We start from the raw sequence: 22,626 nt of genomic DNA, 5'->3' as shown, positions 1-22,626 counted from the left end.
TATTATCATGGATCAGGTGGGTTGTGCCTTCAAATCCTTAAGAAATGAAATTATGTACAGAAATAAAATCTGGTTTGGTTTGCTCTGTGCATTAACAAAACAATGCCTATAATTCTTGTAGAAATATAAGAATTTTTTTTTTTTTAAACCAATTATCATTAGAATTGCTATAGCTTTTCTCTAAAAAGTTGAGAGAAAAAAGATTTCTTCTTTTCTGAAAAGCAACTTTCTGTTTGATAGGGTAAATTCTGAACAAGCCTTTTTGTAAGTAATTTCATAACAGGACACCCATGTGAAATCTCAACAAAGCACTCAGGCCCAGATTCTCTAAAAGTGCGTCCCGATTTTAGGCAGCTGTAGGTGTCCTACAGCTGTCTAATCAGCCAATCGGGATTCACGTTTTTTTTTAAAAAATGCTCCCCAGGAAGGCCGCCTATATTGAAGGCGAGGCCCGCAAGACACCTAGGCCCTGATTCTGTATAGGACGCCCGGGAGAGGCGTCCTATTCAGAATCAGCCTAAACTAAACCCCGATTCTGTAACCGGCGTCCATGTTACAGACGCGGGTTAGAGAATCGGGTTAGATTAAACACGGCCCGCTACACTTATCGCGGCAAGGGATCTCTCTGCCGCTATAAGTATAGCGGGCCGTGGCCCCCTGACCAATCACTGGCAGGAGGGTGCCCAAACCCTCCTGCCCGAAGACGCACCCCCCTCCCCGACACTACTGACCGCCTCCCCCCGACACTACCGATCGCCCCCCCGCCAATATCGGTCGCTGGCAGGAGGGTGCCCAATCCCTCCTGCCCAAAGACGCACCCCCCCCCGGCGCTAACAACCCCCACTCCACCAAACCTGTTCTTACAGATGGGTCTTGCACGTCGAGCAAGCAGGCACGCCTCATCGAAATGAGGCGGGCCCGCCCCTTCCCGGCCCATCCCGCCGAAACCTAAGGCCTGATTGGCCCAGGCTCTAGAAGCCTGGACCAATCAGGCCTTAGGAATTGCGGGTCCGCCCATCCCTACTAAGTCTAAGGTCTGATTGGCCAATCAGGCCTTAGATTAAGTGGGGATGGGCGGACCCGCTATGCCTAAGGCCTGATTGGTCCAGGCTTCTAGAGCCTGGGCCAATCAGGCCTTAGGTTTCGGCGGGAAGGGGCAGGCCCGCCTCATTTCGACGAGGCGTGCCTGCTTGCTCGACGTGCAAGACACATCTGTAAGAACAGGTTTGGTGGAGTGGGGGTTGTTAGCGCCGGGGGGGGGTGCGTCTTTGGGCAGGAGGGATTGGGCACCCTCCTGCCAGCGACCGATATTGTCGGGGGGGGGATCGGTAATGTCGGGGGGGGGGGCGGTCGGTAGTGTCGGGGGGGGGGGGCGGTCGATAGTGTCGGGGAGGGGGGTGCGTCTTCGGGCAGGAGGGTTTGGGCACCCTCCTGCCAGTGATCGGTCAGGGGCCACGGCCCGCTATACTTATAGCGGCAGAGAGATCCCTTGCCGCGATAAGTATAGCGGCCGCGTTTACTTACAATGTAGACCAGCATTTTGCTGGCCTACATTTTTAAGCTTCTCATCTACTAGGGAGACGCGTAGGGCCGCCTAGGTTCAGCCTAAGGCCCGCCTAAGGCCCTTAGACGAGCTTAGGCATCTTGCGGGTCTCCCTAGGCTCCCGGAGGCGCCTTCAGGCCTGCCTGGGGAGCATTTTTTTTAAAAAAACGTGCATCCCGATTGGCTGATTAGACAGCTGTAGGACGCCTACAGCTGCCTAAAATCGGGACGCACTTTTAGAGAATCTGGGCCTCATTGTATGCCAGTTTTATAGTTTTAAGTATAACATAGGTACAGCTCGTACAGATGGGCAAAGCAAGGTTCAAATTTAACCAGAAATAAATACATTCAATATGCTGTAGAAAATCCCCCCCCCCCCCCCCGGAGTCTCCATTCCCAACAAAGTGTATTAGATGCCAAAAGAAAAAGAGAACTGAAAAGTAAAACATAATCAAGCTCAAAGGGTACCAAAGTCAACAATTCAAAAGGCGACTACGCGCCCGAGGAGTCATGGTGGGAGTGGGAGTGGAAGTGTGTGGTTTTAGAGTTACAGCCTCAGCACCCTGAGGTTGTGGGTTTGAATCCCGCACTGCTCCTTGTGACCCTGGGCAAGTCACTTAATCCCCATTGCCACAGGTACATTAGATAGAGTGGGAGCTCACCAAGATAGATAGGGAAAAATGCTTGAGTACCTGAATAATTTATAATCTGCATAGATTAGGTGCCCTTCTATCTCCCTTCCTATTTAACCTCTACATCAGACCTGTCATTGATATAGCCCAGAAGTACAACATTAAAATCCACTCCTACGCCGATGACATCCAGCTGCTCCTCCCACTAGACGAAAACAAATCATCCCAAATAATCAACATCCAACACTGCCTCTCTGACATGAAAACCTGGATGACAAACAACAAACTACAGCTGAACGCCTCCAAGACCGAACTTTTATGGATCAGGAAAAAAAAGTACCAAATATACACGTCCAACACTATCATGGGACTCCACCTTACTAACTGCAGCAGATCAAGTACGCAACCTAGGAGTAACATTAGATGGCCACCTGTCCCTATCCACCCACATATCTCAAGTAGTCTCTACCTCCTTCTACTACCTCCGCCAACTGAGAAGGATCAAACCCTACATCTCTACACCTGACCTAGCCCAACTCCTCTATGCCTATGTTCTCTCCAGGATGGATTACTGCAACTCCCTATTTAATGGAGTAGCTAAAAAAGATCTCAAGCGCCTCTAGCAGGTACAAAATGCAGCAATTTGCTTCCTACACAACCTCAACTACCACGATCCCATCTCCCCAGGCCTCCAAGCTGAACGCTGGCTTCCAATTAACCAATGCTGCGCATTCAAGGCCCTGGTAATAGCGCATTAAAGAATTTACGCCACTATCCCTACCTACATAAAATCCAAGCTAATCCTGTATACCCCCACTCGCCCCCTCCGCTCGGAAATAGAGAAACGCCTATGCATCCTCCCAGGAAAGTCCCTCCTATCAGAAACCACCCGCAAACGCTGCTACAGCCACTTCATCCCCCAACTCTGGAATCAACTCCTCCCACAAATCAGATTACAGAACTCATTGATGACCTTCCGGAAAGCGGTATAGACCCTCCTCTTCAACTAAAATTCAACCACAGTCTGCGCCTCACCCCCCTTAAACCCCCTCCCCTCTACCCTCTTCTCCATTCTAAACTTCTACTTAAATTGCTGTATAGTCCATTCTTAACCTGTACTCAAATTGCTGTATAGTCTTTGTATTTAAACAACTGTATGTACTCCACTGTGAATGTTTGCTTGTAGGCCGTTCTGAGCTACTGGGAGGATGGGATAAAAATCTGAATAAATTAATAAAATAAATAAATAAAAAATTGTAAGATATGCGGAACATAAATTATTTTTTTTTAAAATGATATTCCAAAAAGGCTCCCACGCTGCTTGTAAATGCAAACCTTGCACAGAAGAGAAGTCAGAGATGGCTCTACGTTCCCAGGTCAGCAAATAAATCAACTGAGTTCTCCAAAGAGATAGGTGGGGGCTTCCTCATCGAGCCATTTAAGCAAAATGCACTTCAGTGTGTTTAAGATTGGCCACTTAAGAAAAGTGTTCATTCCCTTTTGTCATAGATTGTGATCTGGGAAGGAACCAAATAAAACTAAGGGAGAATGGCAAACAGTCATCTTCCATATAGTCAGGGGCCCATCATTTTTTGACACCCCCCCATCTGTATGAAAAACATGATTTTTAGTAACAATCCACACGTCACACATGAATATCTAGGAAAAGGCAGCATCTTACATACTGCAGTGAGCAATACATCAATAAACCCATTGTAAAACTAAATAAGCCAGACTAGTACAGATCAATCCTACACAGTCAATCCTAACAGAAAACCATGTCTTTTCGAACACACAGAACACAGAAAACACCTTCGCCTAGTATGTAATCACAAACTAACTCCTCCCCCTTTTACAAAACTGTAGTGTGGTTTTTAGCCACGGTGGTAACAACTCAGATGTCAATGCTAAAAAACGCTCTTCAGTTTTATAAATGGGGAGATAGAATAAAAATACATAGACAAAGATTAAACTGAAGCATCAAGAAGCTGGACTCTGCATACAATGCAACATCACAGAAACAGCGATACATCTCACCTAAAGCAAAAAATAAATAAATAAATAGAATTTTTTTAAAAAATTGTCTTCTCTGGTTTCTGCTTTCCTCATCCTTTTGTCACTCTCTTCCTTTCATCCACTGTCTACCCTCTCTCTGCCCCTCTATATGGCATCTTCTCTTTCTATTCCCGTTCTAAAAACTTTATGCATCCCCATTCCATTTCTCCCTTCACCCCCATTAGTCTGGAATCCATCTTCCTCCCTTCCCTACTCCAATGGTCTGGCATCTCTCCTCTCCTCTTCTTCCCTTCCCTCTCCCACACCCACATGGTCTGGCATTTCACTCTCTCCTCTCCCTTCCCCCCACTTCCATCAGCATCTGCCCCCTTTCTCTCCCTCCAACCTAATTCCATGCAGTATCCTTCCCCCTTATGTCTCTTTCCTTACAATTCCATCAGCATCTGCCCCTTTCTCTCCCTCCACCACACTTCCATACCACCCTGACCCCCTTTGTCACCCTTCACCATGATTCCATACTACCCTGACCCCCCTTTGTCACCCTTCACCATGATTCCACATCACCCTGACTCCCTTTCTCACCCTCCACATCCTTCCATACTACCCTGACCCCCCTTTGTCACCCTCCACACCCTTCCATACCACCCTGACCCCCTTTGTCACCCTTCACCATGATTCCATACTACCCTGACCCCCCTTTGTCACCCTTCACCATGATTCCATACCACCCTGACCCCCTTTGACACCCTTCACCATGATTCCATACCACCCTGACCCCCCTTTGTTACCCTCCACACCCTTCCATACCATCCTGACCCCCTTTGTCACCCTCCACACCCTTACATACTACCCTGACCCCCCTTTGTCACCCTTCACCATGATTCCATACTACCCTGACCCCCCTTTGTCACCCTTCACCATGATTCCATACCACCCTGACCCCCTTTGACACCCTTCACCATGATTCCATACCACCCTGACCCCCCTTTGTCACCCTCCACACCCTTCCATACCATCCTGACCCCCTTTGTCACCCTCCACACCCTTACATACTACCCTGACCCCCCTTTGTCACCCTCCACACCCTTCCATACCACCCTGACCCCCTTTGTCACCCTTCACCATGATTCCATACTACCCTGACCTCCCTTTATCACCCTTCACCATGATTCCATACCACCCTGACCCCCTTTGTCACCCTTCACCATGATTCCATACCACCCTGACCCCCCTTTGTCACCCTTCAGCATGATTCCATACCACCCTGACTCCCTTTCTCACCCTTCCATGCCACCCTGACCTCCTTTCACCACCCTACTATGCTCCTTTCTTTCTCCATCCCAAAGGTCCCGCGATGACTGCTTTTGCTCCGGATGGAAGAGGTAAGTGACGTCGGAGGGGGCTGGGCCGGCAGACGCAGTTAGTTGTGGCAAGATCCCGTGATGACTGCGGCTGCCGGTCCAAACCTCCCCCCATGACATCACTTACCTCTTCCGGAACAGAGGCGGTAGACGGCGCAGTCATCGCGGGACCTTCGTTCACTGTAGCGCGGCTGCCGACTCTGCTCTAAGTATGGCAGCCGCGCTGAAGTGCCGTTAGCTGCAGCGCGGGAGGTTCCAGACCCAGCTGGCTGTGCACCCCTTGGAGCGTGCACTCGGGACGGACCGCCCCCCTTTGGTACGCCACTCCATATAGTTCCAATAAGGTAAAAATCCCATCCCAGAAGCCAACAATATGAGGACAACACCAGAACATATGGCCCAAACTGGCTTCAGAATGATGACACTTGGCACAATCCACATTAAGATGGAAGTGAGACAAGTGCGCTCATCTAGGAGATATGTAAAGACGTAGAACCAGTTTGTAGTGCAATTCCCAGAAATACATATATTTCCTCAAAGAGGGCAGTCATTTTGTGGCTGTTAACACAATGTCATCTGGTAACATAATCTGAAGGTCTTGAGACCAAGCAGCTTGTAATTTATGATGATCAAGCAAGGGGGTCTCGTCCTTAAAATACCTGTGGTAGAATTTGAGTGGTACTTTCATCTGGGAGCCAAAAGTATAAGCAGTGGATAAAAGTTCCTGCTGGCTCAAAGTCAGATTCATTGTCCCCGAAGAAAGAAGGTAATGACGAATCTGAAAATAAGTAAAATAATCAGTGAAATGAAGGCCATTTTCTTATTGAAAGTGAGCAAAGGAGTTCACTCAGCCCTCCTCCATAACCAGATGAAACAAAAATTGAATTCCTCTTGCTTCCCATCTGGCAAACTGAATGCCCTCCGAGCCAGGAGGAAACTGACTATTGAAACATAAAGACAAAAATGAAGACTCCCGACTACTGATACCATGAAATCTGCAAACCCATTGCCACACATGATGCAAGAGCCTGCAAAATATCTGGACTGGAAGAGTAGAAGGGTGAGAAGAAGAAATAGAATGCAAATAAGAACTTTTTTGAAAATGATGCCAGACAGATGTTCATGTCCCTAGCTTTTTGTTGTTCAAAAGTTGGACAATTTCACTTTGGAAAATGGCTATTCATTTTGGAAATTTTCAGTGCAAAAAACATCCATCTCATAGACATAATCTTAAAAGAAATTTAGATGTTTTTCCTGTTTGATTATGGTTGTAAGATGGGCAGATTTTTTTGGGATGTTATGAGCAGGACTTTATTTTTGGACATAGACAATTTTTGGAAAAAGTTCCTCTAAATCAGGCATGTCCAACCTGTAGCCCTAGGGCCAGAACTCATCCCTCAATGTGTTTTTTTTCTGGACCTCAAATGCTTGATAATTCATGTGATGCTTATAGCAAGATTCATGGGAGCTAACTTTTGAAAATGATTGGGGGTGCTGAACTCAAAACTCACAACAAATTTCCCCTCACTCAGCAAAGAAAAAGAAAATATATCTGAAAGTGAATGACCAGCCTGATTTTAATTGTCAAGAGCAAGGCAGATAATGTGGACAAATCAAAAGCTAGGGTCCTGCCATATTCTCCTGTTAGCCTTTTTCTCTCATCAAAAAACTTGCCCTTTATGCATTATTTTTACTCAAAAGTATTTGAAGACCTCTATTTCTTTTACTCTATTAAGTGTAGAAAGGCTCAATTTTCAAAACCATTTAACATATAAGAGGTTCATGACATACTTTTGAATTGTATACTTAGTATGTTACTATATGGCATAATTTCATTTATTGCAATGCGCATTTCTTGTTTTTTAGATGTATTTGTAAGCTGATGGCCAACAAAACTAGAATCCTGGTGACTTCCAAACTGGAACAGCTAAAGAAAGCTGACAAGATATTAATTTTGCATGAAGGTAGCTGCTACTTCTATGGAACATTTTGTGACCTTCAAGATCAGCGTCCTGACTTTAGCGCACGTTTAATGGGGTTTGATGCCTTTGACCAATTCAGTGTAGAGAGAAGAAACTCAATATTTACTGAAACCCTTCATCGCTTTTCTATAGATGGAGGTTCTGCAGGAAAAGATGAAACCAGGAAAAAGTCTTTTAAACAGCCATTAGATTTTACAGAAAAAAAGGAAAGCACTCGAAAATCAAGCCAAAAATTCTCAATAGTGCGAAAAACCTCATTACACATTGATGAGGAGTACCAGAGAGAGCCATTGGAAAGGAAACTATCACTGATCCCTGACTCTGAACAAGGCGAGGCAATTCTTCCCCGTAGCAACGTACTTAACCATGGGACCAGTTTTGAAAGACAGAGAAGGCAATCTGTACTGAATTTGATGACTGGCACAGCATTTTCTCCGGGTCAAAGTATTTACCAAAATCGAAAGCTAGCTATAAATCAATCTAAGCTAGCCTCTGATACAGACATCTATGCTAGGCGTCTTTCTCATAACAGTGTAGCAGAAATAAGTGAAGAGATAAATGAAGATGATTTGAAGGTATGAACTGTTTCTTTTGTTCCCATGGCATTTTTGGTGGGGTCTTTTTCCACTTGCTGATACAAGAAAGCCAGCTCTGCATATGGTATGTTCTGTATTAATATGTTATGTAATAGATTTCATGGGATTATCACCACTGTTTTATGCTATGAGAACTGAGTCACGAAATGTACATATGTTATGGCACAAAAGCAATAGGTAGAATAAGTTATTTGTGAAATTTTTAAAGTTGTTGTTGTTGACCTCTTCCTCAATAGTACTTAAAGACAGTGCAAGTCAGCCTTTGGGTATTTAACCATTGGCTGAACTCTCAAGAGCAATAGCCTTTTTTCTTGGCAAAATAAAACAAATATATATTTAAGTTTCTGAAGATGTTATACAACTAAAATTTCAACCACTGATTTATACAGAAAAATACATATGCATTTTATATATTTGTGAGATAGTAAAAAAACCAAATCAAAAAACAAAATATAAAAATGAATTGAATTAGCACAAGTTTGAAACTTTCCAGCAGTAATATCAATCTGCAAAGCTTCAGCATTAATTTGAATTTTTAATGATCTGTTTTGTAGCCTAGTAATGTGCTCCAAAACTGAATTATGTTGCAGTTATATGGTATGAAAAAAAATCAATATAGGGAAAAATTAAAGATAGCAGGTCACAAATTATCACCCACTCCTAGAACAAAGGTTAAGGACAAAGGTTGAAATGGGTAATACCCATGTGACTTTATAAACCAGAAAGTTTGTTATTGTAAAAGGATGTTGTAATAAATTATTTTACTTCTAAATAAAATATATTACCAAATAAATACTATGGGCTCCTTTTACAAAGGCGCTAGCGGTTTAACGCACGTTATAGCGCATGCTAAACCGCTGGACGTGCTAGCCGCTACTGCCTCCTCTTCAGCAGGAAGTAGTTTTTGGCCAGCGTGGGGGTTAGTGCGTGATGAAAAGTTGCGCGCGTTACCCCCACTAGCACGGCTTTGTTAAAGGAGCCCTATATATTATGGTGCTTATTTTAGAAGCATCCCATGACTTAAATAGCAACTTTTAAATGTTGGGAGAAGCCCAGATGTGTAAATATCATTTTATAATAGGAGCCATTCAGACATGTGGAAGCTCGCTATGTCTAAATGGCAAGAGGATAGGAAGGGAAAGGTTTGAGCTGGCTTAGAAGACAAATGCTAACCCAATAATTCTTTCAGTGACAAAAAAGAAAGTGGCAGTATTGAAGTAACCAGTGCAAATTGAACAATTATACGTACATTGTAGTTATAACTTGCACTGGTTATTCAATACTGCTACTTCCTTTTTTGCCATTGGAAGACTTATTGGGTTAGTGTTCTGGACATTCTTTCGTAACTGAGTTCACTTGTTGAAAAATCCCTTAGAAGACAAATGTACATTACCTATTTCATATATGGAATTCACATTCATATAAACATGAATGATGTTATTTTTATACCTGCCTGAGACATGTCTGAATGCCTGCTGTAGGGGCAACTGTAAATTTTGATGTCCAGGTTCCCTGTAATGCCATCTTCCATCCATCAGCATTTGATCACCTACATCAGACCCCCCCCCCCCACAACAGAGTAACTTACTACCTGATAATAGTACCAGAGTATCCTCCCCCCACCATTCCTACCCAAAATACCCAAATCTCTGTCATATAGCACCCCCCCCGATGGGGGAGACCTCCTGCATTTGAACACTAGTCCAACATGTGGCAATCTCTCTTAGGCATGGCCTTTCAAACTAGAGAGTTGTTTGCAGGGACAGAAATCAAACCCGTCCCCGCTGGAATCAAACCCATCCCTGCTGGAAATCGAATCCATCCCTGCAAGTAATTTCTCCTATCCCCAGCTGTTCCCATAAACTTCAGAAGTAGTTATTTCATGTAATTATGCCACTGAATTAAAGGCTCTAGTAGCGACCCATTTACAAATAAGCAAAGACGCTTTATTAATTTGGAAATATTAATTGGGAAGAATGCATACTTTGTAAAAGGGTCTCTGCCAGAGTCTCTAATGTAAATACAAATATAAAATATAAATACTCCAATTGATGAGGACCCTCAAGCTATGCTGAGGACTTCCTCTGAAGGTGGCCAAGGATCCCTTTTCCAAACTTGGCAGGCAGCAGCAGTGTCCATGAGTCACAGATTCTGGCACCTGAATGTTTCAGGGATGCTGCCAGCAACTGCTACGCTTGGTGGAGGGAAGTTCGGACTGCATTTGGAGGAGGTCCTCAGTTGGCAGTGCTTAGGGATCCCCACCAGCCACAGCAAGGGTCAGCAAGTGCTTCATCACTGGAGAAATAAAACCAGAAATGCATTTCCTTTTCTGTTGAACAGAATACAAAGACATCTGCTATATACATTTCCCAAAGCTAACATATTTGTCAATAAATTCCTTTTTTTCACCTGTGTTATCTGGAGATTTATTTTTTCTTCAGGTTGGTTGCAGTTTCTCTTTTTTTCTGCTTTCCTATCTTCTGCAAATTCTTCTTCAAGCGATTGCTGTCCATTGGTTCCTCCTACCATGGGCCAGCATTTCTTTCTTCCCTCCCTCCCTCCCTTCCATTGTACAGCATCTTCACTCCCTTCTGTCCTGGATCATTCTCCCTCTTTTTCCCCTTCCTACTCCTGCACAACATTTTTTTTCTCTCTCCTCCACCCCCATGTGCAACATGTCTCTCTCTCTCTCACACACACACACTGTCCACCATATCTCTCATTCCCTCTCTTGCTGCAGAGTGTGTGAGGGGGAGGGGAGAGAGAAAAATCCAGGGTACATATCTCCCACCCCCTCTACTGCAACATCCAACATTTATCTCTCCTTCATTCCCCAAACCATGTGCAATATCTTTCACCCCTGACCACCAACCCCATGCCCAACATTTCTTCTTCTATCACCCTTGTCCAGCACCTCCATTCCCTCTACCACCATATCCAACATTCCTCCCTCTTGCATATCTTTCAATCTGTCCCACTGTTCCATCTCTCCCACATCCAACATTTTTCCCTCTCATCTTTCTCTTCCCCATGCATCTCTTATCTCACTCCTCTCTCTCCCTCTGACGTCAGCTCTGATGTCAGGGGGAGGCTTCTGGGTCAGCTGTGGAGGTGTGCTAGGAGCGCTGCACACAGCTTTGTAGAGGAGTGAGTGTAGTTGGAGGGCAAGAAGACGGAGGTGCTGCATGGACACATGAAAACCCTTCGAGATGCTTCCATCTCCATGGGACCCTGAGACCCAATGGATCCAAGGAGAGCCCTGAGGGACCCAGGAGGGAAGCCCGCAGGATTCCCATTCCCGTGCAGCTATTTCAATCTTCAGTGCTGGGGAGGAGCTAGCTTTCTTGATACATATGGATACTAGTGACATACAAAAGTGTGGAGAAGTTCTGGAAGCTAATGTTAGGCTTTTAAGTAGAAATCCAGAAACTCCAGAGTAGCTTTCTCAGAAACACTGCCTGCTTCACGTGCAAGACCAAGAGGCAGGTGAAGCTCTGGCGTCTTAAGGCATGGATGAGATGATAGTGCTGTGAGAATGGATATAGATTTGTATAGATCTGGGTAACAATCTGGGAAATGGGGGAGGCGGGGTTGTTCCATAAAGATTATCCCCACTTTAACAGGGCTGCTGGCATCAACATTTAAAAAGAAGATAGTCTCTTTTAAACTAGGGGTAAAGGTGATAGTTGTTGAAGAGTGCATGGGTTAGAAGGATATCATCAGAAGAGGGAAGATAGGGCATCCCAGTAGAGAGGTTGCAGTAGAGGAATAGGTGCACTGCATAAGCTTCCTCAGCCACAAACACAGTCTACACGTTTAAAATATGGCAGCAGTCACAGCACATAGTAAAGCAAGATGCTAGAGCCCACCAGATGCTAGAGCAATCAGGAAAACTTAGGACCTCTCACTTTGTGATAATTAGTATCCCTCTCCCTCACGCCAGGCACTGTCTCAGGCTGTCATTGATATCAGAGCTATTCCAGGTACCAGCATCTCTCTCCCCCTCTTTGCTTCAGCTCCTATTCCTGTCTGTCCCTCCCCTCACACCGGACAAACAATGCAGTATATCTCTCCCTTCATCCCACAGATCCAGTGTCAATGCCCTTTCCTTCTACCCCCTCCCCACAGTTCCAGTGTCTCTCCCTCCCCTACCCCTCCCCACAGTCCTATGGTGCTGCCAACTTGCCTTGATTGCTGCCAGTAGTGGCACTGCAGTGATTAAAGCAGGCTGTCTCAGGGACTCTGCCTTCCCTTTGATGCATCCTATTTCCTCTGGTGCAGCTTACTGTTCTACTTGGGTGGGGCATATCACAAGGAAGGCTGAGGCCCCACCACTGGTGGAGATTAAGGCAAGTTAGCTGCACCAATGGACTATGGGAAGGAGAGAAGGAGAGACGCTGGAACTGTAGGGAGGGGTTGAATGGAAAGGGAAGAGACTCGACTGGGGGATGTGATGGAGGGACAGGAAGAGATGATGTAGTTGGAAGAGGGAGGGAGACAGAGACTGGACTGTGAGGAGGGGAAAAGTGGGGAAAAGATGCTGGATGACAGAAAGGGGGAGAGACACTGGAGCTACAGGAAAGAATGATATTCATGGGGGAAAGAGAGAAGGAAAGATACTGACCCTAGGGTTGGAGATGTGAGAGGAAGGGGAGAGAAACAGAAGAAATGAAAATCTATATCCTATGATCTATAAATCTGTTGTCAATCTCTGAAGTAGAATCTAGTTAGCACAACAAATATGCATCTTATATGAAAGTAAAATAATACTTTAGAAATGTGTAATATATGACTTAAGGTTATTTCAATAATAATAATGTTATATTATATATCTTGTTGGCAGGAATGGTTCTGCGATGATAAAGATACTTTGGTGGCTACTACTTCATGGAGCACATATATTCGATATGTTAATGTCAACAAGAATGTAGGCCTTGTCCTTATTTTGTGCTTAGTTATCTTTATACTGGAGGTAAGTGAGACTTTTTTTTAAGGGACCTATATAAAAACATTGTTTCCAAAGACACATAGTTTGGGTCCAATTATATAAAAATGTGTCTACATATAGGCATGTAGAGAATGCATCATTGGAGCTTATTCTGTAAAGGAAAGTAGGTGCTACAGAGCTGATATAAATGCTCTAGCCTAGATACTGGCTATACATGCATAACCTAAAGTAGCATTCTGTAGCTTACACTTGTGTGAGTCCAACCCATGTACACACTCACCTGTCAAAGTTGAGCTTTATAAGATACTAGCTGATGCCCCGGCGTTGCACGGGTATTTAATTATAGCAATAACACTGTAAATGGATTCAAATAAAGATACTTTATAGTGGTGAATGAAATTATTTTTTTACAGCTTTATAAAAAGTACAATATTCAAATTATAATGTGAAATATTTGACAAAATGAATACAATACAACTAACACAAAACTTGATTATAAACAACATTTTTAGTTTCACCTCCAGGAGCAAGAACATATAAATTCTTGGGTAAAGAGACCCCCAGAACATATCACCCCAGTTAGTGAGGGATCTGCATACCAAGTTTCGTTCAAATCGGTCAAGCCGTTTTAGATTTACTGTGAGAATGGCAGCTGTTTACATTTTTTCCATTGACATGAATGGGTGAAATCTGATGTTCTGTTTGTAGCTCCGCCCACGTGTGCAGGTGGGCCACGAGACCCCCAGGACATATCACCCTAGGTAGTTGGAATTACTGTGAGAATGGCAGCTTTTTACATTTTTTCCATTGACATGAATGGGTGAAATCTGATTTTCTGTTTGTAGCTCCGCCCACGTGTGCAGGTGGGCCGCGAGACCCCCAGAACATATCACCCCAGGTAGTGAGGGATCTGCATACCAAGTTTCATTCAAATCGGTCAAGCCGTTTTTGAATTACTGTGAGAATGGCAGCTTTTTACTTTTTTTCCATTGACATGAATGGGTGAAATCTGATGTTCTGTTTGTAGCTCCGCCCACGTGTGCAGGTGGGCCGCGAGACCCCCAGAACATATCACCCCAGGTAGTGAGGGATCTGCATACCAATTTGCGTTCAAATCGGTCCCACAGCTCTTTACATTTTTTCCATTGACATGAATGGGTGAAATATGATTTTATATTTGTAGCTCCGCCCACGTGTGCAGGTGGGCCGCGAGACCCCCAGAACATATCACCCCAGGTAGTGAGGGATCTGCATATCAAGTTTCGTTCAAATCGGTCCCACAGCTTTTTACATTTTTCCCATTGACTTGAATGGGTGAAATCAGATTTTCTGTTTGTAGCTCCGCCCACGTGTGCAGGTGGGCTGCGAGACCCCCAGAACATATCATCCCAGGTAGTGAGGGATCTGCATACCAAGTTTCGTTCAAATCGGTCAAGCCGTTTTTGCGTTGGTAGCTTTTTACATTTTTTCCATTGACATGAATGGGTGAAATCTGATTTTCTGTTTGTAGCTCCGCCCACGTGTGCAGGTGGGCCGCGAGACCCCCAGAACATATAATCCCAGGTAGTGAGGGATCTGCATACCAAGTTTCGTTCAAATCGGTCAAGCCGTTTTTGCGTGATCGCGGCACATACACACATACATACACACACACATACACACATACATACCTCCGATTTTATATATATAGATTTAAGCCTTTATAGAATACTGTATAAGCAGATTTTTGTTATTTGCATGCACATGTACACATATGTGCATGTGCATCTACACATGATATGTTAGGTGATCAGTCCCCAGCCAAGAACCGGTTTTGCAGAAGTATGTCACTCAACAGCTTTCAGCACCTCCTTTATTCCCAGTGGAGTGGAGTGCCCCCTTCAGTTTTTCCTTTTGCAAATGAACTGTGCAGAGGTTTTTCTGATCTGCTCTGTTTAGTTTTTATTATTTTCGATTGTATGTTTCGTTTTTGAGGCTTCGGTGCCCTGAGACCCCTTATTTAGGGGTTCTCTGTCTGGGAAAGAACGCAGGTTCCACAGAAATGGATTACAACTCACAGAGCAAATCATCAGATGGACCTATGGAGCCAGCCCACTTTATGCTACATCAGGGCTCAGGGTCCATTCCCCTGGGAGCCAGCTCACATTATGAATTTTTCTGAGGCTTGAGTGTAGGCTGTGGGCTTCCTGTGTAACAACCCTCGGGGTATCAGGGAATTGGCTGCGTATTTACCACCACCACTCCCACAACACTCTGAGGTTCCATGAGGGTGGAGGTCTTGGTGGGTTCGGTCTGACTGGCAGCCTGAAGATTTCCTGGTTTGGAATCATTTCATTGAACATCTAAGGCAGTCTATTCTCTCTAGCTGCAAGAAAGCTTACAGGCAAGCACCTTTATATATCTGTAAGTATAGCCCCATTATTTTCTATGGGAAAATCAGGTGGGGTCAAAAACTCAATTTGTGAGGGTTTCTAGGGTCGGGGTCAGGGTCAGGCCTCCCACATCCGAAACCCCTATTTCAATGTTTTTTTTATTTTTCAAAAAAGTCCTCATGGACTGTTTTTTTGGCATGATTTTTCTGGCGGCAGCCATCTTGAATTTTTTTCTGAAGCCTCTATCTGCCTCAAAATCCATCAACTTTTACTAAAATCAACTGGGATTAACTCAGGGTGTTCTGATACCATTTCATGTCAAGTTTGTGCGAGGTGGCCGGCAGAGGAGCATCCATGTGCCATGGCGCATGTGAAGGGAGGGGGGAGCCTCAAGCATAACCCCATCTCTGTCTTCTAGGGCTGGGGAACTGCTGTGGGTCTGTGAAATGGGATGCAAGTCCCATCTGGAGCCTGAATTCAGCAAAGGCACGATGCACAATGCTGGAGTCAGTGGAACCCATGAAAGTCCAGTCTGTGGTCCTGCAGGGCTTCTTTATTCTGCCTGCACAAGACTTTCCCCAAATCACATGGAAAGCATGATGTGCTGGCTGTTCAAGTCGATTTCTGTCTACCAATCAAGGAATTGAAACTGGAGGCATGGCTTTCCACTTCCCAGTGCACGGTTATGAAATGCTCTAATACTTGGACCTCCTTTTTTCCTGCACATCTGGACATCTCTGCCTTAGTTCCTGTGCAGTAGAAGACCTCAGAGGGATCCCTTATGGTGACAAAGGCTATGTCCAGACTCTACACAATGGCACTGGAGTTTCAGCAGCTGTTTAATTTGCCGAAGGTGGATTCCACGGTGGCTCAGGTCACCAAACACTGGCTCTCCCAACTGAGGGAGGAGTTGTGTTATAGGATGCTCAAGATTGCAAGGTGGACATGGCTCTAAAGAGACAGTTTGAAGTGCTGACTTTGGGAATCAAAGCAGCAGCGACAGCATCCTTTGTGGCATGGGCCAGACATACCAGACTGAGACAAAGCTCCTCTGAGGAGGAGGATGGCTGCTCCCCAGCTGTTGCTAAAAGGGGTAGATTACCTGGCAGATGCTCTATGACATTCTTAGGGTCATGAGTAAGGTGTTGGCGTATATGGTCTCTGCCCAGATGTGAATAAAGATATATTTTTTTATAGTTAGGAACTTTGTTTTTGCTTCAAACTTCACAGATGACCTTCCCAGGTTGAGATGTGTTGATATCATACCTCGTTTGCAGCCCGCGGAAAGGATTAAATTTGCATGAACCCACATGAATAAGGCAGGAGGATAGTAGCAAAGATTAACCTTAAAATACACTTTGGGGTTCATTTTCAAAACAGAAAATCATCCCCAAAATGACATAAAATGGCATTTGGATGTTTTGTTTGCTGCAGTGCCCCCTAGGGTGCCACACTGCTGGGATGTCTTAAGCTGCATAAGGGTCTTTAAAAAAAATGAAGACTGATACAGTAAAAACTCCGATGCTCGTAGGAATTCTGTGAGTGTCGGAGCTTTTACTGCAGCAGCAGGCGATTAAAAAAATCCCTAACGTGGCTTGATAAAAGGGGGCCAAAGTGTCTTACATAATAAATCATCTGACAGTCTTGGTTTATCATTTTTTTCCTCTGTAAGCACAAATATATAACAAGTTTTTTGGGGGGGGGCATTCATATGTTCTTGATATAGATTGCATTTTACTTAAAATGTATACATTATGATTTTCTGTTTAATTTACTGACATTGGACAGCCTTTTGTGCATATATCTTTCTCATGGTTATATGCATGTTTATATTTCAAAATTCTTTTGTCTGTTCCATCATGAATATGATTTGTTTTATAGAGGGGTAACATGTGATTGTCAAATTTTAATTTTACACTTCTCCCTCCGTATTCACGGGGGATGCAGGCAGACCATAGCCGCAAAAAATTTTTATATGTTATTTGCTGTTTTTTGTAACAGCCAGCATTTTTTTCAACTGAAACCATGAATAACTAGAGCTGAAAGTACCTGGGAGTGTGCCGGATACCGAGTATGTGAGCAGCTCTCTCTCTCTTGATCTCGCTGGTTGGGCTGTCTGGGTTTCATGCAGGCTCTGCTTCCGTTCCATGTTGCAACAAGAGGGGGTGGGGCGGGGGCCTGCGTGAAGGACGCGTCCGTTTTCAAAGCGCTCGGCACTTGCGTTTCCTGCACTGTTTTCTTCATTTCTGTGCTGTGAGAGGCGAGAGCAAGCAGGTGACATCCTCCAACGAAACCCAGTGCAGATGATATCTAGTATTTCTGGACCTTTAAGAAGCCATCGATAGGCCCATACCAAGCATGCATAAGTGTTGTCCTGTCTGCCCATGATGCACAGGACCTACAGTCTGGTTTTTCTCTGTGGAGCAGTGAAAAGTTCCCTTTGGTCACAGTGCAAGACAGTTTTTTTCATTTTTAAGGCCTCTTTTACCCATCTGTAGTAGTGATTCTCATGTGGCAATTGCAGCATAGCCCATTTAGTTCCTATGGGTTGCATCACATTTGCCACATCATGACTCACTATTTCTGCCTCTCCGCTTTAATAGTTCCTTCCTTCCTGGGGTGGATGGGCCGAGTTTTGCTCGGTGGGAAACAGGGGGCATTCACTATGTGTTTCAACTGGTTGTTGATGATGGGAACATTAAATCCTTTGCACAGCTACGGGACGAATTTGATCTCCCGCCTATTGATTATTTTGCTTACATGCAAATTCAACATTACCTTTTAATTCTTTACCTCCTGGTTCTTTGAAGGCATCCTGCCAGGAGATGCTGTCTACGGCTTTTACCATTGGCTCCCAGCTTCCAGTTCCCCTTAAATTTCATCATCGCCATTTGAAGGATGAGTCCCCCCTGTTTGGTCATTCTAAATTACGGGATGCTTGGGCTCGGGACCTAGCTGTAGAGTTACCTGATGATGTGCTTTTGCAGGCTGTCCGTAGGTTGCCTGCCTTTCGTAAATATACCACTTTTTGGGAACGACATTATAAGTTGATTTTCCGATTATACATTTCCCTTAAGAGGGCTTATCTTGCTGGTTTTCGTGGGTCTGCTGCTTGTCTACGTTGCCAGGCACCTGAGGCGGGCTTGGGACATATGTTCTGGACTTGCCCTCATTTTCGCACCTTTTGGACTGATGTTTTTCTCTTTGTAGAGCGCATTTGGCACATTACAATTCAACGCTCTCCTTTATTCTTATTTGGAGCTGTTCCCCATTATTACCCTCGTCAAAGGGAAGCTGCTGCTTTCCTCAAGTGGACTATCCTTATGGCCTTGAAATGTATTTTGCTGAAATGGCTTGAGGGTGAAGTGCCGGATTACTCTCTCTGGCGGTGCCGGATGATTACCCTCTTGATGTGGGAACAAAGAGATGTGACGGACTTTTCCTCTCTCAGAGGGCGTGTTTTTCAATGCACCTGGGAACCCTTTTGGTCTACCCTAACTCCCCTGGCTCGTAGCTGATTGCTTAACTGTTGATTCCATGTTTATTTGCATCTTTATGTTTTTGTTGGTAAGCCTGTATCGTTTTGTATTATATCATTGCCTATGTTCGTGATGTTCGAATTTTATAATAGCCATTTCTTTGTGGACATGTTTTATTAAATTATTCTATAGTCTAAAATAACAATATAACTTGTACTAATGACATTCCAGATATGAGTTTGGTGGATTTATTATACTCCTACTTATTAAATATGTTTTTAATTCAAATTTAGGGCCCCTTTTATCAAGCCGCGTTAGGGTTTTTTTTTATCGCTGGCTGCTGTGGTAAAAGGTAGAATTCCTATGAGCATCAGAGAATATAAGAACAGCCTTACTGGGTCAGACCAATGGTCCATCTAGCCCAGTACCCATTCCCACGGTGGCCAATCCAGGTCCCCAGCACTTGGCCAAAACCCAAGGAGTAGCAACATTCCATGCTACTGATCCAGGGCAAACTGACTTCCCCCATGTCTTTCTCAATAACAGCCTATGGACTTTTCATCCAGGAAATTGTCTACACCTTTCTTAAAACCAGCTACACTATCCGCTCTTACCACAACCTCTGGCAATGCGTTCCAGAGCTTAACTATTTTCTGAGTGAAAAAAAAAATTACTCCTATTGGTTTTAAAAGTATTTCCCTATAACTTCATCGAGTGTCACCTAGTCTTTGTAATTTTTGATGGTGTGAAAAATCGATCCACTTGTACCCGTTCTACTCCACTCAGGATTTTGTAGGCTTCAATCATATCTCCCCTCAGCCGTCTCTTTTCCAAGCTGAAGAGCCCTAACATTTTTAGTCCTTCCTCATATGAGAGAAGTTCTATTCCCTTTATCATCTTAGCTTGATAAAAGGGGGCCTTAATTAATTTAATTCACAATTTATATTTCACACCATACCCTGTACATGCTTTTTCTATTCAGTTGGATGGCTTTGATACGGTTTGGATATACTAGTAATGCAGCCTGCAATTTTTTCTTTTAATTTTTTTTTTTCCTTTTCTACTCGAGAAGTAGCTAATTTTACCATATGTTTTATTGATTATGTGAACCGCTCTGTTATATATGGAAGGACAGTATAATAAATAAAATAAATCATAAACCACAGGATCCAGACAGGTTGCAAAACAGTAATAAAAACAATTTCAGTAATTTAATAGAATAAAAATAATAAAATACAATACTAAAAATATCTACCAAATTCATCCACATACAGATAACATAATATTGTAATAATACTCCATCCAGAAAGCCTCACACATAAAAAAAATTCCCAGCCTCACCATAATAAAATTTACTTTGTATTCCTAGGGTGAGCCAATCTCTGATAAAGACTAGAATTCTCCTAGATTATTAGCTCAGATGTTTAAGGATTGCAAACTACCCCCCCACACACACACTTTCTACAAAACTGCACAAGAGGAACTCTATGACCGTTGGTGCAGCATAGAGCATTCAGAACGCTGGCCGGTGCTAAAAACCTCTTGTGCAGTTTTGTAAAAGGTGGAGGGAATAAATTTGCCAAGGGGAATTGTGCGTTACATCCATATTCAATCCATCCCCTAAGGGGTATCACTGTTTTATGGAATCTTGTAGGTGGAAATTCATATTAAGAAATAAAATAGAGTTTTCTCGATTTATAAGAAAGCAACAAGACAGTCAATTCACAAATGCTAAGATGGAGATAAAGCAGCAGACCAAACAATCAGTCTGCAATCAATTTATTAAGAGGTCCTTTTACTAAACTGCAGTAAGCACTATTATTCTTAGCCAAACAGACAGCATATTCTCACATGTGGGTGATGTCATCCACGGAGCCCCGGTACGGACAGTGGAAAGTGTAGTATCACTTTAAGCTTTAACAAGCTTTTAGACTGCCCACACTGCGCATGCGCGAGTGCCTTCCCACCCAGTGCCAGCTCTTGAGGTTGTTGGTTTTTCATTTTCCGCAGAGTAAAGAAGACGTATTTTTTGTTTCTCTGAGTTGCCTTCCCATTTATATTTTATTTCAATCTTTTTCAAGTATTTCAAGTTTCTCTTCTACTACTTTTCTTCTGAAAACAAACGACAAAGAAAAGTAGAAAGGAAAAATAAATTTTGGACTTTCCTCAAACTTCTTTTACTTAGCGGCCTTCACTATTCCATCCTGACTTCCTCCGTGATCATCGATGGATTTTTGGCTTTGTTTCTACTCCAACTCATTCTGACTGTGGCTCCAGGGTATAGATTGGAAGAAGGAAAACACTATTGATTAATGTCAAAGTTTTTCTTTCTTGTATATTTATTTCCACATGTAGGTCTGGAGTTGGACTTCCAGTGACGGGGTTTGGCCGGTATTGGAGGACATTGATGCTTCTATCTGCTTCCTTCGGTGGCATATTAGCATTGAGTCTATTTGATGCATGCCTTTTGTACCGATGTTTTCAACCATGTCAATGCAGATGTATTGCAGTGACATCAATACTTCCATCTGCTTGCATTAGTGGCATATTAACATCGAGTCTATTTGATGCATGCCTTCTGTACCGATGTTTTCAACCATGTCGATGCAGATGTATTGCAGTGACATCAATACTTCCATCTGCTTGCATTAGTGGCATATTAACATCGAGTCTATTTGATGCATGCCTTCTGTACCAATGTTTTCAACCATGTCGACGCAGATAAATCACAGTGGACAGAGCCCTGCCATTAAGCATCGAGTCTGCTTGATGCATGGCCTTCAGGGCAATACAGGTTGTCAATTTTGAAGCGCATCGCTTTTTCAGGCATTCACGCTTTGATGCCTGTGGAACTTTTAATACCATTAATGTATGGTTATGGTGCTTCCTTAACATTGATGGACATCGCTGCTGATGCTGTTCTACATCTGTTGAACCCCACCCTGCGGTACCATTGATATCCACTCAGTCAGGTATTGGTACATGATTTAAGATTGCAGGAAGTTCACTTTTTCTGTAGGCTGATCGCTACTTCAGTGTCAGCAACCTCATCGGTGCCAGTTAGCCTGAGCATAGTTCTCATAAGGCACAAGGTACTACTTTGGAGTCTATCCTCAGTTGTCGCTCTCCTTAGTATCGATGTTCTTTAAGTCATTGTTGATGTCATCTTTAGAGCAGTACTGCAGCATTTGCACCGATGGTACTGGTCCTAGATCCGGATAATCTTTATAGAGTTCAATCCTGTCTAGGTTTTGACTGTCTGCAGTTGCAGCACCAGTTCCTACTAGTTGAATCCACCTTGAAGAAGTCTTCTTGCACTCGAGTATATGCTAGTATGCCTCCAGACAGGGAAGGTTATTCACTTGATAAGTTCGGGCAGCATCTTTTCCAGAATTTCATGCTAACAAGTAGGGCACTGAGTTATAGTTTTCATATGTTTTTCTACATGAAACAATTCATAAAATCTCTTTCAGACTTTGAACAATTTATCCTGTATGACGGTCTCAAACAATTTCAAGAGGGTTTACACACAATTTGTTTCAAATGAGAAAATTCATGGCTCGTTCTGTGTTAGACGCTTTTGATGTGACATCTCGAGCATCAGCTTTATCCATTGCCATGAGATGGCTGGCCTGGCTCCGAGTCTTTAACCTTGACATCAGCATTTAGGAACATTTAGCCAAAATTCCATTTTGGA

At 43.6% G+C, this 22,626-nt stretch overlaps 1 protein-coding gene across 1 annotated transcript in view; it reads left to right on the top strand.

Annotated features, from left to right (window-relative positions):
• CFTR (CF transmembrane conductance regulator) overlaps positions 1 to 22,626 on the top strand; it is a 411,238-nt gene that overhangs the window by 261,319 nt on the left and 127,293 nt on the right. The window contains exons 14-15 of the mRNA XM_033959147.1: positions 7,419 to 8,109; positions 12,974 to 13,102. Of these exons, the coding sequence (XP_033815038.1) occupies positions 7,419 to 8,109; positions 12,974 to 13,102 (820 nt within the window). The remainder of the gene's footprint in view (positions 1 to 7,418; positions 8,110 to 12,973; positions 13,103 to 22,626) is intronic.

The sequence above is a fragment of the Geotrypetes seraphini genome, chromosome 9 (genome assembly GCF_902459505.1).
Source record: "Geotrypetes seraphini chromosome 9, aGeoSer1.1, whole genome shotgun sequence".
NCBI lineage: Eukaryota > Metazoa > Chordata > Amphibia > Gymnophiona > Dermophiidae > Geotrypetes > Geotrypetes seraphini.
This window is presented reverse-complemented; position numbering and strand designations above follow the sequence as displayed.